This window comes from Gorilla gorilla, chromosome 18, assembly GCF_029281585.2.
Source record: "Gorilla gorilla gorilla isolate KB3781 chromosome 18, NHGRI_mGorGor1-v2.1_pri, whole genome shotgun sequence".
Lineage (NCBI taxonomy): Eukaryota > Metazoa > Chordata > Mammalia > Primates > Hominidae > Gorilla > Gorilla gorilla.
This window is the reverse complement of record NC_073242.2, coordinates 29537284-29556489: the sequence shown is the minus strand read 5'-3', so window position 1 is coordinate 29556489 and position 19206 is coordinate 29537284. Positions and strand designations below refer to the sequence as shown.

Here is a 19206-nt window from a genome sequence, read left to right as displayed (position 1 = left end):
GCTCCACGGTGAGACGCCTCTCACCTTGGGGACCTGTCCTCAGATTAGGGGCTCTGCAGTCAGTATCCGCAAATCCTTCCCCCACGGTTCCCAGCCCACCTGTGAGTGGCCTATTGCATTCCAATCACGACGTGTTAATCGATGATCTCTTTAGTACGTGGGGCTAGCACAGTTCAGGATATATTTTCTCAGTTTAAGACCGTTTACATTTATTTTTATTATTTTTAGAAACAGAGTGTCCCTCTGCAGTGCCCAAACATAGCTCATTGCAGCCTCCCACTCCTGGGGTCAAGAGATCCTCCCGCCTCAGCCTACAGAGTGGCTGGGATCACAGGTGCATGCCACCGTGCCCAGTTAATTTTTAAATTTTTGGCAGAGACGAGGGTATGGGGGAGGGTGGGTCTCACTATGTTGCCCAGGCTGGTCTGGAACTCCTGGCCTCAAGCGATCCTCCTGCCTCGGCCCCCCAAAGTGCTGGGATTACAGGCGTGAGCCACCGTGCCCGCCTGATTAGGTTTATTATTACTCATCGAATGCAATCCTACGGAGCTGCACAGCAGGGTCTCAAACTCAAGCTTGTGGAAGTTCACACACCTGGGAAGCGTGGAGCAATGACCTAAAGCGCAGCAGTCGGAGCCAGAACCCGCCCCAGGAACTCGCCCGGAGGCTCTCTTGGCTGGTGCAGCTGCTCCCTGGCAGCTCCCCTTTCCCCGCTCCTTGACTCCCACGCTTTTGGGACTACACTTCCCAGCGCCCCTTGCGGAGGAGGCGGGCCGCGCGCTGCTTCCAGGGCCACTTCCTGGCTTTGGACTACATTTCCCGTGAGGCCTTGCGGCCATGTCCTGGATTTCTCCAGTCTCTTCGGCCGGCACCGCCTCCGCCTGGACTCCACTTCCCGGCAGCGCCCGCGGTGGGGCGGGGCAGGACGAGGCGGGACGCGCGGCCCGAGGGGCGGGGGCGACGGGCGGCCCGGGGCTGCAGAGTGGGGGGCCGCCGCCTCCCTGGGCCTGCCTGGGCGGCCGCCTCCGCGATGCCGCTGCTCGTCGAGGGGCGGCGAGTGCGGCTGCCGCAGTCAGCCGGGGACCTCGTCCGAGCCCACCCGCCTTTGGAGGTGAGTGGGGCGCGGCGCGGGGCTTCGGGGCGGGCCCGAGGGGAAGCTGCAGGGCGGGCGAGCGCCCTCCTCACCCCACCGCCGCCCGCCTCACGCGACACAGACTTGAAACTTGGCGCTGTTGGCACATCCGGAGCCCCGGCCGTCGGCTCGCGTCTTCCCCTTGAGGGGTCGGGGAGTTTTTGCTTTCTTTAGACTTCAGCGGGCTGCCCCGGAGGCCACTCTCTGACAAGGGAGGGGACGGGGGCCCAGAGAGGTTAGGTGACTTGCCCAAGGTCGTACAGCACTGCGGCTCGGGGACACGCCGGGACCCCCATTCCTCGACGGGGCGGCTGCAGCCCCCATAGGGCTGGGTCCGTTTAGGCAAATCCGGCCGCCCGCCTTCGGGGACCAGCAGCCTGCGGTGAACGTTGCTTCGTCCTTGCGTCCCTGTGAAGCAGGAGGTTATTCCAGGGTGGGCTTCGGAGAGCGTTTGGCCTGGGGGATCTTGGCGGGGACCCCCAGTCCTTCCTCCTCTCTCTCCCCTACCCCCGGGGCGTAGGGCGCCGAGTTATTTTTAGCCGGGAGAGAGAGCCCTGCTTTCCGCAGCTGGGCCGTAGGACCACGCCCTGATGCACGGGTTTTGTTTTTGTTTTTTCTGCTTTTGTGCTCAAATAGATCTCTGAACTCTTGTTCACGCTTATGCAGGGACTAGTTGGCAAGGGGGTTCTCAGATTTTAAAAAGAGCGGGGCGTGGCGGCGGGGGCAGACGTCCTACTTGCCATAGATCCTGTTAAAGGGGAATCAATCAGTTCGTTGATTTGAGAGTCAAATATCGAGCCCCTAATATCTGTTGGGCAACGTACTGATCACTGTCCCTGCCCTCGGAGTGTTTATAGTCTAGAAGGGAGAATGGTTTCTGATGAAGAAGGCTCAGATACTATAAACTGTTAAGGGCCATAAAGAAAAAGCGTCCCCTTTCACTCTGAGATGGGAAGCACAGGAACCTGACCAAGTGTGTTGGGTTGGGGAAGGCATTTAGAGGTTTCATTTGTCACAGCTGTACAGTTTGTGATTATTTTGTTTGCTTGTTTGTTCTCTATTGGTCTGTCCCCAGAATGTAAGCCTCCTGAAGGCAGATAAGAGTAGTGTCCTCACTTTTGTATCCTCAGAGTGTAGGACGGTCCCTGGCATAGAATTGGCGCTCAGTAAAGATATGCTGCATAAATGAGGTCACAAAATGACTCCTGAACGTGTTCTGAAGGGTGACAAGGACTTACTGACGGGGAGAAGGCAGTCAGCTCTGTGTGATTCTCAGCTTGCATTTCAGGACCGACCATCGTCTGTTAGCCAACATGCACCGAGCTAGGCGTGGTGGCGTGTCACTTTATCCTTGCGTTGTGTTACTGTCCTGTTAGCTAGCGAAGTCAAGAGTAGGACTCACCAAGGAAAAATAATTTCAGCCGCCTGAAGAATTTAGGGGATGCTCTACTTTTATGTCTGTTTGAAAATGTCCGTGATAGAAAGTTAGATGGGTGTTCCGGGCTGCACGCTTAAGTGTGGAGGGGGATTTGGTGACATACCGGGGCTGCTTCTCTCGAAGGAAGGTTTTGGCCTATTTAAGAAGACATGTCCTAGAAAGGCTGTGTACTGGGGACCAGTTTGTGTTACAGGAACTTTGGAAGGGGGCGATCACTTTGATTTGCGGCAGTGTAAGTGAAGAAGGATGCAGGCACGAGAGAGATTTGAAAAGGAGAAGAAGGGTGAGGGCATCGCAGCTGGGCAAGCCGCCTGGGGCGCGGCGGGCAGGAGGGGAAGGGCCCAGTGGGTGGGTGGCCTGGCCAGTTTCTCCGGAGCAGCCCGGGTGAGGAGGGGAAGCATGGAAAGTAACCTTACAGGGGTGGATTGTACCCAGATGACCAAATGACCAAGGGGCTTAGATGGACCTTTCACCTACTTAGCAACAGGGAGACATTAAAGGTTGGGTTTTTTGTTTGTTCGGTTGGTTGGTTTTTTTGAGACTTAGTTTTGTTCTGTGGCCCAGGCTGGAGTGCTGTGGCGCAGTCTCGGCTCACTGCAACCTCCGTCTCCCAAGGTTCGAGCGATTCTCATGCCTCAGCCTCCCAAGTAGCTGGGATTACAGGTGCATGCCACCACACCCAGCTAATTTTTTTATTTTTGGTAGAGACGGGGTTTCACCATGTTGGCCAGGCTGGTCTTGAACTCCTGACCTCAAGTGATCTGTCCGTCTCGGCCTCCCAAAGTGCTGGGATTACCGGTGTGAGCCACTCCACCCGGCCTGGATTATTTTTATATAATAAAACAGGGTGTCCTCTTTGTAGGAAAGCAAAATATAATAATACAGAAAAAAAAATGTATGACTACAACCATTCTTTAGTTTGGTGAAAGTCCTAATGAAGGTTTTTCTTTGTATATAATTTACTTTTTTTAAAAAAATGATAGCTTACTATATGTTGTTTTATAATGTGTCTTTTTCATGTAACGATGTGTTCTGAGTATGGAGTACCAACAGTTAGAAGCCTGTGTGTAGCTATGACTAGCAAATAACAACAATAACAGTCATACAGTGGAAGCTGCCAAGCACCACAGCAAGAGTTACTGCTATTCCCATTTTACAGATGAGGACTGTGAGGCACAGAGAGGCTGGGAAACTGGCTCCAGGCCCCACATCCTGGGAGTGGTGAAGCCAGGATTGGAACCCTGGCAGCCTGCCCTTGACTCTGGAGCTGCGCTATTCAGTACAGTAGCCACGAGCCATGTGGTTACTTAGGATTTAACTTAAAAATCAATTAAAATTAGATAAAATTGAACACTCAGTTCCTCAGTTGCAGTAGCCACATTTCAAGTGCCGAGCAGACAGCATGGCTACTAATGAGACAGTGTGAATATAGACGGTGGCCATCCCAGCATGAAGTTCCTTTGGCCAGAGCTGTTTAGAGCCCTCCCTTAGTCACTCTCAACCAGTCACTGGGTACTCGGTAACCAGTCCTGCAACATCTTGGGTAATATAGTTCCACAGAGTCTACAAGATGCTCACAGCGTAGCTTAGTTCCTGCTTTCATTATTTATTTATTTATTTATTTTTTGAGAGACAGAGCCTTGCTCTGTCACCCAGGCTGGAGTGCAATGGCGCGATCTTGGCTCACTGCAACCTCTGCCTCCCAGGTTCAAGTGATTCTCCTGCCTCAGCCTCCTGAGTATCAGACATCTGCCACCATGCCCGGCTAATTTTTGTATTTTTAGTAGAGATGGGGCTTCAACATGTTGGCCAGGCTGGTCTGAAACTCCTGACCTCAAGCGATCCTCCCGCCTCGGCCTCCAAAGTGCTGGGATTACAGGCGTGAGCCACTGTGTTGGGCCTCATAATTTCTTATATAGCATTGTGCTTTACAGTTCACAGATCACCTTCATGCCCCTCTCCTGTTTATAAAGGAAGAATTGATAAACAGGACAGCAGGGGTGAGGGTCACATGATCATCCCCCAGGTCACAGCTAGGTCATTGGCTACGACACAGGTCAACAAGCCACAGCTCATGGGCCGGACCCTGCTTATGTATAGCCTATAGGCCAAGAATGGTCTTTATATTTCTCAAAGGTTGAGAAAAATCAAAATAATATTTTGTAACATGGGAAATGGTATTGAAATTAAAACTTCGGTGTCACCTATAAATAAAGTTTTATTGGAACACAGCCACATCTGTATTGTCTATGGCTGCTTTCACTTCATAATAACAGCAGAGTTGAGCAATTGTGACAGAGACTGCGGCCTTGCAGAACCCCAAATATTTACTGTCTGGCCTTTTTCAGAAAATCTGCTGGTCACTGGGTTAAGAGAATACTGCCATTGAATAGGAATTGGGAAATAGGGATGAGGGACTGAGGGAAAAGCTTTTTTTTTTTAAGCAAATATTAGTATCTAGAGAATATTAGAGGTTAAGAAAACTGGGACTACTTGCATATGAATTTATAAAGTAGGACTGTGTGGTTTTCCAAAGAAGGGAAGTTTGGCTAAACTCTTTTTACTACTTAAAAGAGCAAAAATTAGCCAAGTGTGGTGGCGTGCACCTGTGGTTCCAGCTACTGCAAAGGAGGCTGAGGTGGGAGGATTGCTTGAGCCCAGGAGTTTGAGGTTGCAGTGAGCTATGATCTGGCCACAGCACTTCAGCCTAGGCAACAGAGTGAGGCCTTGTCTCTAAAAAAAAAAAAAAAAAAATTAAAAATAAAGTAGAGGCTGGGCACAGTGGCTCATGCCTATAATCCTAGCACAAGTGTGGTGGCGTGCGCCTGTGGTTCCAGCTACTGCAAAGGAGGCTGAAGCAGGAGGATCACCTGAGGCCAGGAGTTCGAGGCCAGCCTGGGCAACACAGGGAGACCCCATCTCTACAAACAGTACAAAAACTAGCCAGGTGTGTTGGCTCATGCCTGTAGTTCCCAGCTCCTTGGGAGGCTGAGGTGGGAGGATTGCTTGAGGCCAGAGGCTGCAGTGAGCCACGATCTCGCCGCTGCACTCCAGCCTGGGAGACAGTAAGACCCTGTCTAAAAAAAGAAATTAAAAAATAGAGCAAAGCAGTCTACTGTTTTAGTTTTCTGGCATTCTCTCTTCTGATAATTTTTGCTTTTATTTCTTTGGGAAATTGTAGGAGCTGTGTTGAAGAGAGACATGATTTTTGGTCTTTGTGAAAGCAGTAATTAATTTCTCACAAATAGCTTTGCTTTTGAGTGGTGACCCAATTGTGAACATGAGTGTTAAAAATTCGCCTTTGCGCCCTCCCTTCTCTTCCCTTCCCTCAAAGAACAAAGCAGAAGGTAAGTATCTCAGGAGTAATCAAGAGGGAATTCTGAATTCTCCCGTTATTCTGAACTAAGGTGAGGCAAGAAGTGGAATGAGAAAATGAGAGGCTTTCACCTGTACAGGTGTTCTGAGTTTTAGAGCAGTCACACCTGTTTCTCATTGACTTCTGGAGCAAGCAAGGCTGTCTTGCCCATCTAATTTTACACTGCAGTTCATTTAATCTTTAGTTTGTTTCTTAAGGGGCTTGTCTCATTTTCATTGATACCTTGCTTCCAGTTAATGGAAGTTTATAAACAGAAGAAAACACCATGTAAGTAATCAAGCTGATAATTATGTTTATTACATCTCTTCTTTTAGTTTAATCTTAATTTTTTTTTTTTTTTTTGAGGCAGGGTCTTGGTCTGTCACCCAGGCTGGAGTACAGTGGTGCAATCATGGCTCACTGCAGCCTCCACCTCCTGGCTGCAAGTGATCCTCCTACCTGAGCCTCCAGAGTAGCTGGGACTACAGGCACATGCCACCACACCCAGCTAATTTTTGTAATTTTTGTAGAGACAGGATCTTCCTTGTTGCCCAGGCTGGTTTTGAACTCTTAGGCTCAAGCAGTCCTCCCTCCTCAGCCTCCCATGCTGGAATTACAGTTGGGAGCCATCACACTCAGCTGCTCTTATGTTTTATTAAGTGAGCGCTAACCTAAATTAGCACCAGTCATGCGAAATGGCAAGAAGCTGATAGAAGACTAAGACTGCAAAACTGTCTTCCTGTGTAGGCAATACATACATACATTGTCTAGACATTTGAGGAAGATTTTGTTCATCCAGGAGTTTGTTGCAAGTGAGAAGGAAATTATGATACATTGTAGTGTTGTATCAATTTAATATTTTGAAGAAGTTTTTGTTAAATAACCACTGAATTTTTAACCACTGAATTTTTTTTACAAGCTTACTAAATAAGTGTGTACAAACACTCAGATTATTGACACTTAGTATTAACATACCTTTCGTAAATTTGCCTTATCCATTTTGTTTTTGTATTCTAACAATAACTACGTGATAGAACATTGAGAGAAGAGAGGACAACAGCAACAGGAAATCACTCATGTTTGCTTTTTTGGCACAGCCATGGTTGTACTGGTGAAATTTCCTTCCAGTATTTTTCTCTATGGGTATAAGCATTTAATCATTGTTGTATTATGGCACATTTATAGCTCTTTAAAACATTTTTTATACTTTTGTATCTTGCTTTTCAATTAGCATTTCAAAACTCTTTTTCCCATAGTTTTCATTTCTCATGACTGTGCAGTTAGTGGTTGTGACTTGGTTCTGTGCCTAATTTACTTACCTTTTCCATTGTTGCTCCCAGCTTTTTGCCATTACAAATTACACAGGGGGCTGGGCATGGTGGCTCATGCTATAATCCCAGCACCTTGGGAGGCCAAGGCAGGTGGATCACTTGAGGCCAGGAGTTTGATACCAGTGTGGCCAACATGGCGAAACCCAGTTTCTACTAAAAATACGAAAAGCTGGGCATGGTGGCGCACGCCTGTAATACCAGCTACTGGGGAGGCTGAGGCACGAGAATCGCTTGAACCTGGGAGGTGGAGATTGCAGTGAACTGAGATCACGCCACTGCACTCCAGCCTGGGCAACAGAGCGAGACTCTGTCTCAAAAAAAAAAAATAAGATAAAAGAAATAACACAGGGATGAACATATTTTGAGTTATTTCCTTAGGACAGATTTCCAGAAGTGAAATTACTAGGTTAGGGACTAAGGTAAAAAAGTGGAGGCCAGGTATGGTGGCTTATGCATGTAATCCCAGCACTGTAGGAGGCCAAGGTGGGTGGATCACTTGAGTCCAAGAGTTTGAGACCAGCCTGGGCAGCATAGGGAGGCCCCATCTCTACAAAAAGTATAAAAATCAGCCAGGTGTGGCGGTGTGTGCCTGTACTCCCAGCACTTTGGGAGGCCAGGGTGGGTGGATTGCTTGAGCCCAGGAGTTTGAGACCAGCCTGGGGAGCATAGGGAGACCCCGTCGCTACAAAAAGTATAAAACTCAGCCAGGTGTGGCGGTGTGTGCCTGTACTCCCAGCACTTTGGGAGGCCAGGGTGGGTGGATTGCTTGAGCCCAGGAGTTTGAGACCAGCCTGGGCAGCATAGGGAGGCCTCGTCTCTACAAAAAGTATAAAAATCAGCCAGGTGTGGTGGTGTGTGCCTGTACTCCCAGCACTTTGGGAGGCCAGGGTGGGTGGATTGCCTGAGCCCAGGAGTTTGAGACCAGCCTGGGGAGCATAGGGAGACCCCGTCGCTACAAAAAGTATAAAACTCAGCCAGGTGTGGTGGCGCAAGCCTGTAGTCCCAGCTATTTGGGAGGCTAAGGTGGTAGGATCGCTTGAGCCTGGGAGGTGGAGGCTGCAGTGAGTTGAAATTGTACCACTATACTCCAGCTTGGGTGACAGAGTGAGAGACTGTCTCAAAAAATAAAAAAGAGGTGATGTGATTTCAGAGCCATCCATCCACTATTCCTGTGTAATCTGATTCTCTTTACAATGGTAAAATTGTTAAGAGTCTCACACTCTTTAGTAAAGAACTGTGATAGCTGGGTGTGGTGGGTCATGCCTGTAATCCCAGCACTTTGGGAGGCCAAGGCAGGAAGATTGCTTGAGCCCAGGAGTTCAAGACCAGCCTGGGCAACATAGTGAGGCCCTGTCTCTTTAAAAAACAAACAAACAAACAAAAAACTATAATAAAGGATTTTTCCATCTCATTTCATAGGTTACTATGACATCTGATTCCATAGGTTAAAAAAACCACTGCGCAGAACCGCATCGTTTTCTCTGCATTGTTCTGAATGACCGTGGCTGCTGCCTTTTTCTTTGAGCCTCTCTGTCCGCTAACACACTCCCCACACACTAGCGTGCTGCCCACGCAGAGCCCGCTTTGGCTCTCTCCACATCTTTAGTTTTTCCATCCTCACTAATTTACATCACTATTTTATTTTTTTTTAATTAAACAGGAAAGAGCCAGACTTCTCAGAGGTCAGTCTGTTCAACAAGTGGGACCCCAGGGCCTTCTGTATGTTCAGCAAAGAGAGCTTGCAGTGACCTCCCCAAAGGATGGTAGGTTAGGAAGCAGTGAATTGGGCGTTATCCCAAAAGGCTATTGGATATTTTATTTTATTTCTTTTTTAAACAGGCTCCATCTCCATTCTGGGTTCTGATGATGCCACTACTTGTCACATTGTGGTCCTGAGGCACACAGGTATGATGAGAGAGGTGAAGGAAACCATTACTTAAACTGACCCAACCTTTGGGACCATTGAATTTCTCGCGTTGAGTTTCCTGGTGTCTTGTTGGAAGCGGATTCCGCTTACCTTTTTTCTGGTCTGCATGGTGTCTCCCTGGTGTCCTGGTCAGAATGGGTTGGCTGGGCAGCACAGACCTGTCCGTTTTTCCCCTACAGGATATTCAAAGATGAGGCGGTCCGGAGGGACAGGCGGAGTCTCGGCCTGCGCACTGCACTCGCATCAGGGAATAACTTGAGTCCTTTCACCCTTGTTCTTCAGGTAATGGGGCCACCTGCTTGACACATTGTGACGGAACCGACACCAAAGCTGAGGTCCCCTTGATCATGAACTCCATAAAATCCTTTTCTGACCACGCTCAATGTGGAAGGTGAGATCTACGCTGCTCTCATAGGTGAATTGAGATCTTGGAACCGTCGCATACAGGACGTGGCTGTGGAAGCTGTTAGGGGAACACAGGATGCCACCGCTGCAGTGTCTGCCTCGTTCCCCTGGAACAGAACCTGGCACGACGTGGGCACTGCGTCAGCAGTGGTTGAGTGAATGAGTGGGTGCTGGGCACAGGCAAGGAGTCTGTGCTGGATTTGAGATGGAAGGCTTGACTTTGAACTTGATGTCGTCTCAGGAACGTCGAGGTTGCGATTTTCACATCGTTTTGCTCTCCCCCGGGTGTGGTAGCTCTCCATGCAGTCATTCCTCCCGCAGTTGCTTGTTAAATGCTTCCTCTCACCTACACCTTGTAGTTTCTAGGGACACAGCAGTGAAGAGTAGACAGAAAGCCTGGCCCAAGGTGTTTGTATTCCGAAGCCGAGAGACTGTACACAAGATGGGGTGTTGGGTGGTGAGGCGGGGCTGTGGAGAAAACGAGGCCAGGAAGATGTGGGGACCACTAGGGGGCGAGGCATGTAGTTTTTTTTCTTGTTCTCTTTTTGTTGTTGAGATAGGGTCTTGCTGTGTCGCCCTGTCTGGAGCACAGTTGTGTGATCTCAGCTTACTGCAGCCTTGACTTTGCGGACTCAGGCGATTCTCCGACCTCAGCCTCCCGAGTAGCTGGGACCACAGGTGTACACCACCATACCCAGCTAGCTTTTTTTTTTTTTTTTTGGTAGAGACAGGGTTTTGCCAAGTTGCCCAGGCTGGTCTTAAACTCTTGGGCTCAAGTGATCCTCCCAGCTGAGGAGTATAGTTTTAAATTCCAGCAGATTGGTAGTTTCCCCAAGGATTGCTGGATAAGAAGCGGCCTCTAGCCTGGGTGCCCCCACAGCACCTCATCCTCTCTCACTGCAGTGAAGTAGCCGCTGCCTCCATTTGACAGAGACGGGCACTGAGGCTCGATGTGCTGGAGCACACAGGAGCTAGGTGGAGGCCGATGACACAGTCCTGCTGTCAAGACCACTGTTCACACACCTGTCCCCTCTCCTTGCTCTTTGTGGAGACCCGGCAGGCATTGCTCTCATTTTATTGGAAGTCTAAGGCAGCCATTGAGTGAACTATTCCCATCATATACGAAGGCTTAACAATCCTAGGAGTCAAAAAAAGAAAGAGAGAGTTCTCTGGGAGAGATTTGCTAGTCAATACTGATCAATTCTAAATTCTCCCTCTGCGGTCTGTGCCAAGGCTGGGCTGGCTTCATGGACACGTGACCCATGCAGGCCCAAAATGGTATTTTCATTTTCTTATCATCTTGGCCCCCGCAGGGGGACGTAATCAATGCCATTATGTTGCCACACACTCTGCTCCATGGTTCTCAGAACGTGCTTGTCAGCTCTTCCTGATCTGTTGTAGAACTGTGATCGCTCAGGGAGTCAGAGGCAAACCTGGTGGCCCAGTGGCAAGCAAAGCCATGGTGGTCACAGCTCTCCTTACTACTACTACTTGGAGTTTATTATGAGGCCCCCTGAGGCTGTGCCCTATGTTGGGTACATCCAAGGTTCTGGTTCATCCCTTAGGAAGATTTTGTGTCTGAGAAGGCAGCGTAAAGTCTGGCAACACTTTGCCGAGCGTGAATTCGCCCAGTTGACGGGCTGTGGAAAAGGGGGTTAGTAGATGAGTGTGGGAAACACTGGGTTCAAGAAAGTTAGTTGGATTTTTCAATCGCAGGACTTCTCAAGAGCTTCACTGTGCTAATGCGCAGTGTGACTCCTAAGGAGGGCTCCAACAGGCAGTTGCCCAGTCTTTTTTTTGTTTGTTTGTTTTAGAGCCAGGGTTTCACCCTGTCACCCAGGCTAGTCTCAAACTTCTGGGCTGAAGCATTCCTTCCACCTCTGCCTCCCGAGTAGCTGGGAATAGAGGTATATGCCAGCACACCTGGCCCCAAACCTTTTTTTTTTTTTTTTTTGAGACAGAGTCTGGCTCTGTCACCCAGGCTGGCATGCAGTGATGCAATCTTGGCTCACTGCAACCTCTGCCTCCTGGGTTCAAGTGATTCTCCTGCCTCAGCCTCCCGAGTAGCTGGGATTACAGATGCCCACCACCACGCCCAACTTACTTATTTATTTTTTCCCCCTGAGACGGAGTCTTGCTTGATTGCCCAGAGCTGGAGTGCAGTGGTGCAATCTCAGCTCACTGCAACCTCTGCCTCCCAGGTTCAAGCAATTCTCCTGCCTCAGCCTCCTGAGTAGCTGGGATTACAGGTGTGCCACCATGCCCGGCTAATTTTTTTTTTTTTTTTTTTTTTGAGATAGAGTCTTACTCTGTAGCCCAAGCTGGAGTGCAGTGGCACGATCTTGACTCACTGCAACCTCTGCCTCCCAGGGTCAAGCAGTTCTCCTGCCTCAGCCTCCCAAGTAGCTGGGACTACAGGCGCATGCCATAATGCCCAGCTAATTTTTTTTTGTATTTTAGTAGAGATGGAGTTTTACCTTGTTGCCCAGGCTGGTTGCAAACTCCTGAGCTCAAGCAGTCTGCCCGCCTCAGCCTCCCAAAGTGCTGGGATTACAGGCGTGAGCCACTGCGCCCAGCCTAATTTTTGTATTTTTAGTAGAGATGGGGTTTTACCATGTTGGCCAGGCTGGTCTCAAGACTCCTAACCTCAAGTGATCCGCCCACCTCAGCCTCCCAAAGTGCTAGGATTACAGATGTGAGCCACTGCGCCTGTCCTGTGCCTGTGCTCTTCCAGAGCAAAGTTCCCCACTGGTGCATGGAGGCGGCATCACATTTGTGTTCAGATACGGATCCCCTCAGTCATCAGGGCCCCTGGGCAGGGTCCCCAGAAGCTCGCCACTGGCCTTGGCAGTGTGCTGCCGATACTTTCTTTTGTGGTGGCACGAAGATGACCTGAAGCTCTGCTGTAGAGCAAGTGTTCATGGAAACTGAGAATGAAAGTTCAAAGTGAGACCAGCGCACGCACCGGTGTCTTCTGGCCTCTGACCCATCTCATCTCTTTGCCAGGCTGGAAGTACACCTCGTTGGAGGCTTCAGTGACGACAGGCAGTTGTCACAAAAACTCACTCATCAACTTCTTAGTAAGTTCATTGTTTTTTTTTCTTTCCCCCAAATTGGACATAAATATGTACCCATACTTGCTTGGGTTAAAAATCCCAACTGGTACAAAACCCAAGAAGGGCACACCCACTTGGAGCAGCACAGAGAAACAGACTGCCCAGCTTGGAATTTCACAGAAAGACTGAATGCGTGGAGCTCATGTGTAGGGAGGGGTAGCAGGGCTGGGGACAAGATTTTCTACTAAAACAGCAGTGAACACATTCCAAAATAGTAAGTGCTCTGAATTGTGTGAAAGCAGAGCCACCCTCCCTCCTGGCAAAAATGTCCATTTTAATCTGCAGAAAATTAAAACACTGATGATACCATTTTTTCCCTATTAGCAAATTTTTTCTTTTTTTTTTCTTTTTTTGAGATGTAGTCTTGCTCTGTTGCCCAAGTTGGAGTGCAGTAGCATGATCTCGGCTCACTGCAAGCTCTGCCTCCTGGGTTCAAGCAATTCTCTTGCCTCACCCTCCTGAGTAGCTGGGATCACAGGCGTGCACCACCACACCCACCTAATTTTTGTATTTTTGGTAGAAATGGGGTTTCACCATGTTGGCCAGGCTGGTTGTGAACTCCCGACCTGGTGATGCACCTGCCTCGGCCTCTCAAAGTGCTGGGATTACAGGTGTGAGTCACCACACCTGGCCTAAATTAGCAAATATTTTCAAAAAAGAAAGAAAACATTGTTGTGTGTTGACTAACCACCAGGCCATGAGGTAAGCTTACTCATATGATGGTACAGCCTGTCTGGGAAGCAATTTGGCATCATGACTGAAGGCCTCACTCTGCCACCCAGGCTGTAGTGCAGTGGCGCCATCATGGCTCACTGCAGCCTCAACCTACTGGGCTCAAGTGATCCTCTCTACTCAGCCTCCCAAGTAGCTGTGACTAGGTGCATGCCACCATGCCCATCTGATTTTTAAATTTTTTGTGGAGACAGGGTCTCGCCATAACTCTTAAAAAAGGTTCATATCTGGCCGGGCACGGTGGCTCATGCCTGTAATCCCAGCACTTTGGGAGGCCAAGGCAGGTGGATCACCTAAGGTCAGGAGTTCGACACCAGCCTGGGCAACATGGTGAAACTCTGTCTCTACTAAAATTACAAAAATTAGGCTGGGTGCGGTGGCTCATGCCTGTAATCCCAGCACTTTGGGAGTTCAAGGCAGGCCGATCACTTGAGGTCAGAAGTTCAAGACCAGCCTGCCCAACATGGAGAAACCCCGTCTCTACTAAAAATGCAAAATTAGCCAGGCATGGTGGTGCATGCCTGTAATCCCAGCTACTTGGGAGGCTGAGGCAGGAGAACCACTTGAACCCGGGAGGTGTAGGTTGTGGTGAGCTGAGATCACACCATTGCACTCCAGCATGGGCATCAAGAGCTGAACTCCATCTCAAAAAAAAAAAAAAAAAAATTAGCTGGGCATGGTGGCACACGCCTGTAATCCCAGCTATTCAGGAGGCTGAGGCCGGAGAATCGCTTGAACCTAGGAGGTGGAGGTTGCAGTGAGCTGAGATCACACCACTGCACTCCAGCCTGGGTGACAGAGTGAGACTTCGTCTCAATAAATAAATAAATAAATAAATAGTTCATATCCTTTGACCCAGTAATTCCCCTTGTGGAAATATATGCTAAGAAAATAATCTGAAATGTGCATAGAGATTTGAACCTGAAGATGAGCGGTAGAACATTACTTATAACAGGAAATCTGGTGTCATCGGAATAATAATTATGTAGTCGCTAAAAAATAACACATATAAGGGTGAGAATTACATGGGAAAATACCTATGCACAAGCAAATCAGGATATAAAATTGTCGACTGGGCGCAGTGGCTCATTCCCGTAATCCCAGAACTTTGGGCAGCCGAGGCAGGTGGATCACTTGAGGTCAGGAGTTCGAGACCAGCCTGGCCAACATGGTGAAACCCCATCTGTCTCTACTGAAAATACAAAAATTAGCCAGGCATGGTGGCGCAAGTCTGTAATCCCAGCTACTCGGGAGGCTGAGGCAGGAAAATCGCTTGAACCTGGGAGGTGGAGACTGCGATGAGCAGAGATCGCTCCACTGCACTCCAGCCTGGGTGACAGAGCAAGACTCCATCTCAAAAAAAAAAAAAAAAGATATAAAATTGTCTTTATAGTCAGCTCTGCTGAGCTTAGAAAAATATGGAAGAAAATACACTAATTATTAACAGTGTTAGGATTATGGACATTAAAAACTGACTTCGTTATGTTCTCTTGTATTTTTCAGATCTGTTACAGTGGCCAGATTTTTGTTTTTGTAATTCTGATAATCAGGAAAACAGTTTAGTTAGGAGAAAAGTAAAAATCTTATAAATCCATGGGTCCCCACAAAACTCTCAGAATGAAGAGAAAAATGGGAAGGCTCAGCCCAGGCTCCTTCGGGCCTGAGGCTGAGAATGTGGCCATCTCCTGGTGGTCAGGGTTCTGTGGTGTCAGCTCCCTAGTGTCTGGCCCCATAGGCCAGGCTGTGGCAGTGTGGGCGCGGGCTGTAGGGCGGAGCACACTCAGTTGGCTGCCGTCCCTCCCTGTCCTTGGCTTGCTCAGCAGTTTGTTCTGGTAACTAGAGGAACTTTTCTGACTTCTGGTCTTAAAATTCTCATCATAGGTGAATTTGACAGACAAGAAGATGACATTCACTTAGTGACATTATGTGTGACAGGTAAGTTCTGCCATTTGCCCCAAAGCAAAGATGTGGGTCTCAGGACCGTTTTGTCCCCAGTCTTGCAGTGGGCCCAAGCACCGGCACACACTGCTGTCACTGCTTGGCCACCATCTGTTCCGGCTCTTCCTGTGGTGGGATGGCCTTCCCCTTCCCCTTGCCCTCGTCCACCATCTGCCCAGCCTCAGTTCCAGTGCAGCCCCCTCGTCTCCCAGGAAGGAGGGCACTGGATCTCAGAGGAGCTGCCACCCGTGTGGCAGACAGGGTGCACAGAGAAGGTGGGGTGGGAGTGGGGACCGATTCTGCAGCTGCCAGTTTGTTCAGTATAAACCCCCCTGCCTTGGGACAGGGTAGGGAAACAGGGCCACAATCCCTTTCATTTTCTGGAATTTTCCTCCCTTTCTGCATTGAGGAGCTCCTCCTTCGCCTTTATTATACAAAGTAAAAATAATCATTTGGTATTTCTTTAAAAAGTGTATCTTAAACATTTTTATTTTGTAGAATTAAATGACCGGGAAGAAAACGAAAACCACTTTCCAGTAATATATGGCATTGGTAAGTAGTGTGCATCTTTTGTGGGTTGGAGTCTTGGTCACATGTGCAGTTAAAGTCTAATTCACCAAACCAATGACCCCACTGCTGTCAGGATGGGACAGCCTTGGGTTCAGATCCCAGCTACTCCGAACATCTGCTGTGAGGCCTTGGGCAAGTAGCTTAACTTCTCTAAGCTTTACCTATAAAACTGAGATAACATTCACTTCTTAAGACTTTGAAGAAGCAACGTGGTAGCAAATAGAAAGCACAGGCCATGCCCACCCTTCCCAGGAGCTGGGAAAGTGCCTGGTTTTGTTTCCCTCTCCCCCTAGCACCCCAGGCCTGGCGTGCTTTTCTCCTGCCAGTGCTCTGGGGGAGGAAGGCAGGCACTGGAATCCTTTTATACATCAGGAACTGAGGAAGGTTTTGCTTGAGAACAGAAATCCTCCAAAGTGTAAAACTCTTAGGCTAGAGAAAACCTAGAACCATCCTCCCTGCTTGGCAGCCCCAGGCCTCCCGCAGAAAAGGCATCATGGAATCAGCTCTATTTCCGAGGGCTTCTGCTGTAGCGGTGATACTTGATTGATTTAGCTGGGTAGTAGGTACACAGTGTTCACTGTTCTATTCTCTGTAACTTCGTGTATGTATAAAATACTAAATTGTGAAGATTCAAACAGAACGATCACAGTTCACCCACCCACCCCTGGCCGTACACCAGTAGGGATGACCAGAGGTTTTGCTACATGTCCGACTGAAGGAATGGCTGCCTCCCATGTGGAAAGCAGCTCTTGGTTTAGAACAAAATCTCACCGAGTCCAGCTCGAGCCTCAGCGATTTTCACCGAGATGCTTGGGGTAAAGGTTGCATTTTCCCCCTCCAGGGAGGGGGAAGTCCAGATACTTAGGAGCCATTCTGTTCACTTTCCTATCTTTCTCTTAGGAGTGGTGGTAGAAATGTAAGACTGTGCAGACTTTCCGCTTTGGTCTTTTGTCAATTCAGAGTCATCCTGTTGTCCCTCACAGCTGTCAACATTAAGACTGCCGAGATTTACAGAGCCTCCTTTCAAGATCGGGGTCCAGAGGAGCAGCTTCGTGCTGCGCGAACTTTAGCAGGAGGACCAGTGAGTTTCAAATCATCTTTGTTAAGGAGTTAAAAAAAAAAAAAAAAAGGCATCAAATGTCAAGGCCTTAAGTTTTTGGGATCTTAGAAAAGTTTATGCTGTCAGCTGCTTTATAGCCGTACATTATCAGGGACCAGCACATACATATACCCCTCCCCACACTTGCTGTCTCAAAATAGTAATGAACATCTTTAGGTCATCAGCTCCAGTTCTCTGCCTAAAAGGTGTGGGAGGTAAGTGTGAACCCCAGCATCCGAATTCAAAGAACAAACTTCTGTTACTTTTTAAGAGCTTTTCCTATAAAGTTCTACAAAGAGAGGAGAACTGGGACGCAGGAGAGAGGTTTCTCCCCTCTGCACTCAGGACTATGCATTCTTTTGGACCGGGTCACTGAAGAGCAATTTGCTGGAACAATTTAATTAACCCAAAATAATGATCAAATTAATTTAAAGTCTGATTCCCTTAGGGTGCTTAATTAAATTACACTGTAATTTTAAAAGTTAGAAAACTGAAAACCCAAGGTTTATATGCCATTTGAGGAATGGGTGAAAGAATTCTTTAAAAATGCTCAAAGTGTGAAAAAACGGAAATCACATTCAGGCCACCCCAAAGAAATCTTCTCATTTATGAAATGCTGATGTTTTCACTGGAAAATGTGTTTGGATTCGGAGCCAACCCTTTTAACATTTTTAGGACTTCTCAAGGAGTGTAACAGGCCTAGTTTAGTTGATATTCAGAATATATTTCAGTGTCAGTTACCAAAGTGAATATTGCTAGGTAAGCTGAGGCTGCCATTGGCAAATTTGGGAATTCAGGGACTGGATCGTTTGGCAAATTAGCTTCTTCTTTTGATGGGGCAGCAGGCACTGTATGCTTTTAAATTGCAAGGTGATCAGTTGTTTGGGGTATAAATAATGAGGCAATGAGGAACACAGACTTTAGTCAGAAGCGCCTGGGTTTGAGGCCCAGCTCTGAGGCTTACTGGACACATGACCTGGGAAATGGGCCCTGTTTCTCTGAGCCTCAAGTTTTCACCCCAAATGGGAAAAAACACTCTCGTCCTGTGGGACTGCTGTTGGCGCTCAGCAGTCGTGTGTGCCCCACAGTGTGCAGCAGCAGACACACTGGACGTGTTCAGTAGCTAGCAGCTTTTGTTATTTGAGACAGGTTTTAAGAAGCTTAGGCAGATAAATGCATGAAAGGACTACACTGGAGCTTGCGTTACTGGGAGGGTTTGAAAAGTGGGTGACATTCCTGAAATTCTATCCTTGACACGTTCTTTTTTAGATGATTAGCATTTACGATGCAGAGACAGAACAACTTCGTATAGGACCGTACTCCTGGACACCATTTCCACATGTGGATTTCTGGTTGCACCAAGATGACAAGCAAATACTAGAGGTGAGAGTTTACAGGCTGGGTAAGTCTTAAATCTCTGCACCCTGGTTTCCCCATCTGTAAGAAAAAAAGGGTTTAGACCAGGTCATAGCTGCTTTCCCTTCGGCGGGTAGTAACTTTTTGGATGCCATTGACAGACCCCATTTAACTTGTATATCAAATGGGGATATGTCAAGTCCTGGATGGAAATGTGTGTGGGTAAAGCAGTAAGCAATCAACTTTTTTCTTACTAATTCAGGCCACCTCATTTCTTAACGTATTTTATTATATATATTTGTGTCCAAGAACAAAGAGATACTTTGACATCTTTATCACAGCAGTTATCACAGCAGGGGACAGTAAGGTTGGCTTCTCTAATGCCCACCATCTTGTGTTTTCAGAATCTTTCCACTTCGCCTCTGGCTGAGCCACCCCACTTTGTTGAACATATTAGATCTACCTTGATGTTTTTAAAAAAACACCCATCTCCAGCTAACACACTGTTTCCTGGAAATAAAGCCCTACTCTACAAAAAAAATGAAGATGGCTTGTGGGAAAAGATCTCTTCTCCAGGAAGTTAAAAAACATGAATTACCAAAGAAAGCACCTTCTTGGCCTGACAGACCATTGGTGGGGCTGGCACGAATCCAGATCTGGATCCTACGTCCGTTGGGTCTTAGGCCTCCTTCCCTCCTCAGTGTCTTTCAAATGACTTTCAAAATACTTTCAAAATAAAACCTTATTTTGGCAAAGGCATTTGTTGAGACTTATTTTTTGGTTTACTAAAAAATTGATGTCCAGTTT

At 48.0% G+C, this 19206-nt stretch overlaps 1 protein-coding gene across 4 annotated transcripts; it reads left to right on the top strand.

Annotated features, from left to right (window-relative positions):
* The first annotated feature begins 926 nt into the window (after positions 1-926).
* Positions 927-19158, top strand: NTAN1 (N-terminal asparagine amidase). Of its 4 annotated transcripts, none has more exons than XM_031003130.3 (10): positions 927-1111; positions 8917-9019; positions 9096-9161; positions 9466-9574; positions 12595-12668; positions 15318-15371; positions 15873-15926; positions 16928-17025; positions 18313-18426; positions 18804-19158. In XM_031003130.3, the coding sequence occupies exons 1-10, from the start codon at positions 1031-1033 to the stop codon at positions 18981-18983; spliced, it is 933 nt and encodes a 310-aa protein (XP_030858990.1). In that variant the 5' UTR covers positions 927-1030; the 3' UTR covers positions 18984-19158. The 4 variants fall into 4 exon arrangements, with proteins under 4 accessions (XP_030858990.1, XP_030858991.1, XP_030858992.1 ...); XM_063699580.1 differs by lacking the exon at positions 927-1111 and adding an exon at positions 1208-1281; XM_031003131.3 differs by lacking the exon at positions 8917-9019.
* Positions 19159-19206: the final 48 nt, after the last annotated feature.

Coding starts and splice junctions, on each gene's coding strand:
- NTAN1 (XM_031003130.3), top strand. CDS start 1,031: ATGCCGCTGCTCGTCGAGGGGCGGCGAGTGCGGCTGCCGCAGTCAGCC. Junction 9,020..9,095: donor AGTGACCTCCCCAAAGGATG/GTAGGTTAGGAA, acceptor TTTTTTAAACAG/GCTCCATCTCCATTCTGGGT. Junction 18,427..18,803: donor ATGACAAGCAAATACTAGAG/GTGAGAGTTTAC, acceptor TTGTGTTTTCAG/AATCTTTCCACTTCGCCTCT.